This window comes from Dioscorea cayenensis, chromosome 8 (assembly GCF_009730915.1).
Source record: "Dioscorea cayenensis subsp. rotundata cultivar TDr96_F1 chromosome 8, TDr96_F1_v2_PseudoChromosome.rev07_lg8_w22 25.fasta, whole genome shotgun sequence".
NCBI classification, from domain to species: domain Eukaryota; kingdom Viridiplantae; phylum Streptophyta; class Magnoliopsida; order Dioscoreales; family Dioscoreaceae; genus Dioscorea; species Dioscorea cayenensis.
The window spans coordinates 14352474-14359360 of record NC_052478.1 but is presented as its reverse complement, the minus strand read 5'-3'; the positions used below and the strand labels follow the sequence as shown (position 1 = coordinate 14359360).

General features: G+C 37.6%; 1 protein-coding gene across 1 annotated transcript; it reads left to right on the top strand.

Moving 5' to 3' along the window:
• The first annotated feature begins 679 nt into the window (after positions 1-679).
• On the top strand, positions 680-3107 carry LOC120266325 (probable L-type lectin-domain containing receptor kinase S.5). The gene is made up of 2 exons (XM_039273946.1): positions 680-2015; positions 2126-3107. The coding sequence occupies exons 1-2, from the start codon at positions 818-820 to the stop codon at positions 2905-2907; spliced, it is 1980 nt and encodes a 659-aa protein (XP_039129880.1). The 5' UTR covers positions 680-817; the 3' UTR covers positions 2908-3107.
• Positions 3108-6887: the final 3780 nt, after the last annotated feature.

The window sequence follows — 6887 nt, the reverse complement described above, 5'->3', positions numbered from 1 at the left end:
TGATCTCAAAAAAAAAAAAATTATGACTATGTCTCTATATTGCCGCCCCTCCTCTCCCTTTATTTTTATTTTTTTTAATCGGATGGATCAATTTGAATATATATATTAAATTTGTTTAGGTAAACCCCAAAACATTTTTTAGTTTCAAATAGTACAATTTTTATAAAATATTTTTTTTATCCATACAATAACAATCAATGTTATTAATTTTATTTAATAATATAATCAATCAAATTAATATAAAAAATAAAATATTATAAAAAAATAGAAAAATATAAATTAAAAAATAATAATAATAAAACGTTATAATAACTTTGTGTTATAGTATTAACCAAACGTATTCTTGTTTTTAATTTTTTAAAATACATAATAATAATTAATGTATTAAAACATGTTTTTTTCCTTGAAAACGTAAAAAAAATAAAATAAAAATAAAATAAAACTGAAACAAAAACAAAAAAACAGTAACATGCCCCCAAAGTTTTATGAAAATATGGTTATTGTGTTGTCCAAGAAATTCCCAATTTTATTCTTTCCTTTTTTTTTTCACTAGTAAATGGAATTAGTCTCAGCCGCCTTCGCGGTACCTTCCAAAGAAAAACTCAAAAGGGCAAAAATTGTAAAAGAAATTATTCTACCGACTGAATCATAGCGGAAAAGACACACGTAGCGCTATAATTTGACCAGAAATGCAATACAATAATAGCAGCCTCTTGTATTAATTATATTCTCAAAGCATGATTAAAAAAATGGAAATAAGCTCATCCTTATCTTCCTCCTCTTGTTCTCTTTCCCATTGAGTCATTGGCTGATTGAGATGCTGGGAGCCAAAACCCTCTACCTTGCTCTTCTCATCATTCTCATCCCAACCAGCATCAATGGCTTCCCATACACAAACTTCAACTCATCCAATACCAAGGATGACTTCTTCTTCTCCAATGATGCTGGTGTGAGGCTAGGGGCATTGCAGATCACCCCGGACAACAATAATAATAACTTGCTGGTGAACAGGTCCGGCCGCGTCATCTACAACACACCATTCAAGCTCTGGCAGCCATTGAACTCCACCACAAACCAGTCAGCTTCTTTCTCCACTTCATTTCTCATTAACATAGCCGATGTAACCCTTACTCCTGGTGAAGGCATCGCCTTCGTTATCGTCCCATCTGTTGCTGAGCCTCCTCTGGCTAGCTTTGGTGGCTACCTAGGCCTCACCAACGAAACTCTGGATGGTAAACCTTCTAATCAGATAATAGCCGTGGAGTTCGATACTGTCAAACAAGAGGCTAATAATGATCCAGATGACAACCATGTTGGTCTGAATATCAACAGTGTCAAGTCCGTTGCCACCACATCACTCTCACCCCTTGGCATTAAGATCGCATCTTTTCCGGCTACTAACTACACCGTCTGGATCGACTATGATGGTGTTGCTCACCGGATCAATGTGTCCATAGCTTCCCAGGGAGTGGCTAAACCCAGCAATCCAGCCCTTAGTGAACATCTTGATATCAGTTTGTACGTTGCTTCATTGTCCAACTTTGGCTTTGCCGGGTCAACCAGCACCAACGTTGAGCTTAACTGCGTCCTCGAATGGAACCTCAATGTTGAGGCTCTCCCTTGTGATGATAAGAAAGATGGCATAGCTGTGTGGATTATTGCTGTGATCGTTATAGTATCGATTGCGCTGGTTATGGTTGTTGGGTACTTGGTGTATAGGAGGCGTATGAAGAAGAGAAATCCGGTTGTCCTATTGGGGGCTCTAAAACGCTTGCCAGGAACACCGAAAGAATTCAAGTTCAAGGAGCTGAAGAAGGCCACCAAGAACTTTGATGAGAAGATGAGGTTAGGACAAGGAGGGTTTGGGGTTGTCTACAAGGGTGTGCTCCCAGAGGATAGCACAGAGGTGGCCGTGAAGAAATTCTCTAGAGACAGCACCAAGTGTGTGGACGATTTCCTCTCCGAGCTCATCATCATCAACAAGCTACGCCACAAGCATTTGGTCAAGCTCGTTGGTAAGCATACTGATCAAGTCATTTATATATATATATATATATATATGTATATATATATATATGAATCTTCCAACAATTAGACTATTGAATTCGGACTGATTAATTGTCAGGATGGTGCCACGAGAACGGAGTACTCCTCTTGGTGTACGATTACATGCCTAATGGAAGCTTAGACACGCACTTGTTCGGAGGGCCGGTGCTGAAATGGAGTCTAAGATACAACATCATCTCCGGCGTAGCCTCGGCGCTCCACTACCTGCACAACGAGTACGACGAAAGGGTCGTGCACAGAGACCTCAAGGCCTCCAACATCATGCTCGACGCTGCATTCAACGCGCGTCTTGGTGACTTCGGCCTGGCCCGTGCTCTCGAGACGGACAAGACCTCGTACGCCGAGATGGAACAGCTCGGCGTGCCTGGCACCGTGGGTTACATCGCCCCCGAGTGCTTCCACACCGGGAAGGCCACGCGTGAGTCCGATGTATACGCGTTCGGTGCGGTCATTCTGGAGATCGTGTGCGGTCGTCGTCCTCTTTGCGATGTCTATGGGTTTCAATCCTTGGTTGACTGGGTATGGAAGTTGCACAGAGAGGGGACGATACTGGACGCGGTGGACGTGAGGCTCGCCGGCGTGTACGACCCAGAGGAGGCGCAGAGGCTGCTGCAGCTGGGGCTGGCGTGTAGCCACCCGGCGCCGGGGGAGAGACCAAAAGCGGAGGCGGTGGTGCAGATCATTGGCGGGGCGGTAGCGCCGCCGCTTGTTCCGCCATTCAAGCCGGCGTTCATCTGGCCGGCGGCGGTGGTTGATTATGATATTTTGGCATCCACGTCAACCATCTCCTTGTCTGCCACGTCGGCATCATGGACCCCACATAGCTTAAGTAAGGACTAAGGAGGTATACGCAACCCGTCAAAGTTGACTCGGCATAGCACTAGTTTTTCTTTTTCTTTTTATTTTTATTATTTTTATTATTTTTATTTTTATTTTTTAAGTTAAAACATTGCATCTTTATTTGGCAGATGCCGGGGCACTGGCCTACTTTTTTTTTTTTAGGTTTTTGTAAAATATATATAAATTTTTAAACTCTTGTATTTTGGTGTGTTATTAAAGATATGTTTAGTCAAACCTAATGATGGCAATTTGGCTCGAACATGTGAGAAGCCCATTTCCAAAATCGAAGCCCATTTAAACTTTCTCAATCCCCAACCCGTCTCAAATCTCTAAATTATTGAACTCCTCCTAAGCAGACTAAATCGATCTCTGTTAATAATTCAATAAAAAAAAATGAATTACTAGACAAAATTAATAATGATTTATTGTAAATAGCTATGATCATAATCTTACAGAAAAATCATATATTGATATTAAAAAAAGGTTTTAAAAATAATTTAACAAAATTTCTCACATAAAGGAAAATTTTATTGAATATTTATTAATACAAAAATGACATTATTTAATGTAGTTTGATAGTAGAATTAAAAAAAAAAAATCAATCTTAACTTCTAAAACCTTAAAAGTCATGATTATAAAATAATATCATTAACATCTCATTTCATAATATTTAAAGCTAATAAATATCATCAATTAATTAGTATAAATAGGATATCAAAGTAGTGTTGAAAAAATTGAAATATAATTAAAAGAATACTTGAAATATCCGAAGACTTCAGACTCCCTCATTTGTGGAGTAATTTTTCTAGGAGTATGGTATTATATATGTCCATGTATCACTTTGAGCACCGATTTTCAATTTGTATTAAACTAAACACTGAGCTTTGGTTTGGTTTCACATGTGAGGTAATTAGGGATTTCCACGTCAGATGATGCGTTGAAGATGTACATGCCAGCAACTTATACATGTGGAAAAGTAAGAGTCCACGTCACCCGCCACATCACCTTCTACCTCCATCTTATTTTCTCCTCTACCTTACCTTACGAACCTCTCTTGTTGTTATGACTATGGCTTTAACTAATGGATGGACTAATATGTATTATTCACAGGACCCACATTTTTTATGACCAAAGTGAACCACTGGTAGAAACCGAATTTATAGGAGTGGATGATTCAATTACTTGTAATGATTGGTGGAAGGCACAATACTGTAATTCACTGGACACCCTTAATTTGGGGAGTAGACTATATATGACATTTTCAACTAGTTTATGAAGTCAGTTGAGATGACACCGATAGTGGAGCATGATCTAGCTTTTTCCTTCTCCATGAATGTTAGATAGGTTCCAAATCATGGGCTTGATAACTCTACTAGAGTACTACAATTGAACAAGAAAAGTGGGGATCAGACAAGGCCTAACAGCTATGAAGAAATACATCAAAACCAAGATGGTGATTTAGATTTTGCAGAGTTTGAGGTCCATGCCATGGGAGATAATTCAGACAATGGTAGTTCATCGGGAGAGGAAAATGGAGGATTCGAAGATATTGACCCAAAAAAATACGGGAGATTGAAGTCATTAGTTGAAGAACTACCCGAGCTAGAACTGAAGCCACTTCCTGATCACTTAGAGTACGCATATTTGGTAGAGGGGTCCAAACTTCCAATCATCATTGCTTCAGATCTCACAGTCGAGCAGAAAAGCAAGCTTTTAAGCGTATTGAAGAAGTATAAGAGGGTAATCTCTTGGAAAATTTCTGATATCAAGGGGATCAATCCTTCCTTTTGTACTCACAAGATCCTCATGGAAAATAATCACAGACCAACAACAATATCTCAACGAAGACTCAATCCTAAAATGAAAGAGGTAGTCCGAAATGAGGTTATCAAGCTTCTTGATGTAGGCATTATCTATCCAATCTCTAACAGTGAATGGGTGAGTCTAGTGCAAGTAATACCGAAAAAGGAGAGATGATAGTAGTCACTAATGAGAAAAATGAGCTTGTTCCCACTAGAACTATCACATGTTGGAGAGTTTGCATAGGCTACAGGAGAGTCAATGATGCCACAAGGAAAGACCATTTTCCCTTACCCTTCATCGACCAAATGCTTGAACGGTTAGCAGGGTACTCGTAATACTGTTTCCTAGACAGCTTCTCCGGTTACTTTTAGATCCCCATTGCCCCAGAAGATCAAGAGAAGACCCCGTTCACTTGTCCGTATGGCACATTCACCTACCATCGTATGCCCTTCGGGTTGTGCAATGCACCGGCTACTTTTCGAAGGTTTATGATAGTAATTTTTGAAGATTTGGTGGAAGACATCATTGAAGTTTTTATAAATGACTTCTCAGTTTCAAAGGATTATCGATGAGAAGTCCTTTACGAACATCCTATAGAAGCTAGCCTCGTAACCGACCCAATTACGGGTCAGGGTTTTTTGAACCCGTGACCTGGCGGGTCAACGAGTTCAACCGACGGGTAGGAACTTTTTTTTTTATGTTATTGTTATTTCTTTTTTATTACTATATTCATGTTGCTCATGGGATTTGAACCCATGACCTTAACATTGGAGTGCAAAACCATAACCACTTGAGGTACAATTTATTATTAATATTTATTGGAAAAGACCATATATATAGATAGATGTAGGATATGGATGAAAATATTTTACATATATATTTAATTTATAACAAATTAAGAGACCATATAATAAATGAAAAAAACTATATAAATCAATCTGTAAAATATCAAAGTATCAAACAATAAATTTTCATATTTTTTAAAATAATTATTTTATCAATCGCCTTTTGGCTCATAAGCACTAAGTCCTTACACATGCACACTCTTAAATTCTCTTAAATAGGGCACTCTTATTTGTCACATATATATTATATTATTTTGTTTCAATTTATAAAATAAAAAATAAAAATTTAAAAAATTGTTTTTAAAGTATGTATATCAATTTATAAAAAAATATATTAATAAAAAAGGAATATCTTTGAATAATGATTAACAACATATTATTTTGATTAGTAACCTTTTTTCAATGACAACATAATGAGCACAATAATAATAACCCTATAGTTCGAGACCAAAGTGAAATCTGAGAGCCGACCCTTATTGTAATAAATAAATAATTTGATAACTTCAATTTAAAATAAGAATACTACTTGGTATGTACTTTTTGTTGCATTAAAAAAGGTTTGCTAATAATTTAATTTGATAGGTAAACAAATTAAAATGTAACTTTTTTATCCTTTTTTAAAATTATTTTGATATGTCTCAAAATTTTCAAGTTATTATAAATTATTTAAATTTTTGTTGTTGTTTGGGATTAAATTTTTTTTAAAAAAAATATTTTGCAACTTCTTTATATTCATTTATTGTTTATATTTAAACAAGAAAGATTTGTAGGTCAATTGGTTAATGTGATAATCCCCATCGTGGTAGTCCTTGGTTTGAATCCCATCCATGGCATCATTTTTTGAAAGTTTAACAACTTAATTTGTAAATAAAATATTATAATTTAATAATAAAGTATTATTTAACATAATAAAAATAGTAAAAACCCCGCTAGGTCAAACGGGCATGGCTTGGACCCGGTGGTTTTTGTGATAAGCCAGGCCGGATCCGGTTCATTCTTTAAGTGAACCGGACCCGGCGGTTATGCCGGGTCAACCCGGCCTGGGGGGTCTTCCTTGTAGCACGGGCTGGTTCCAGGTCCGGCTTCCAGTGAACTAGACCCGACAGGTTGGGCCCGGTTAACGGGCCCGTGCCCAACTCTACTTGAAGCGAGTTATAGCCTGGTGCGAAGAAACCAATCTAGTCCTCAGTTGCAAAAAATGTCACTTCATGGTAAATGAGGCTATAGTACTCGTGCATAAGATTTCACACAGAGGGATTGAGGTAGACAAAGCGAAGGTGGCCACCATTAGAAAAACTCCCCCTTCCTCCTCCTACTTCACTGAAAGCGATC

Excerpts from the sequence above, each read along its gene's own strand:
- LOC120266325 (XM_039273946.1), top strand. The coding sequence starts at position 818 with ATGCTGGGAGCCAAAACCCTCTACCTTGCTCTTCTCATCATTCTCATC. Across the intron at positions 2,016-2,125 it reads GCATTTGGTCAAGCTCGTTG|GATGGTGCCACGAGAACGGA; the intron begins GTAAGCATACTG and ends ATTAATTGTCAG.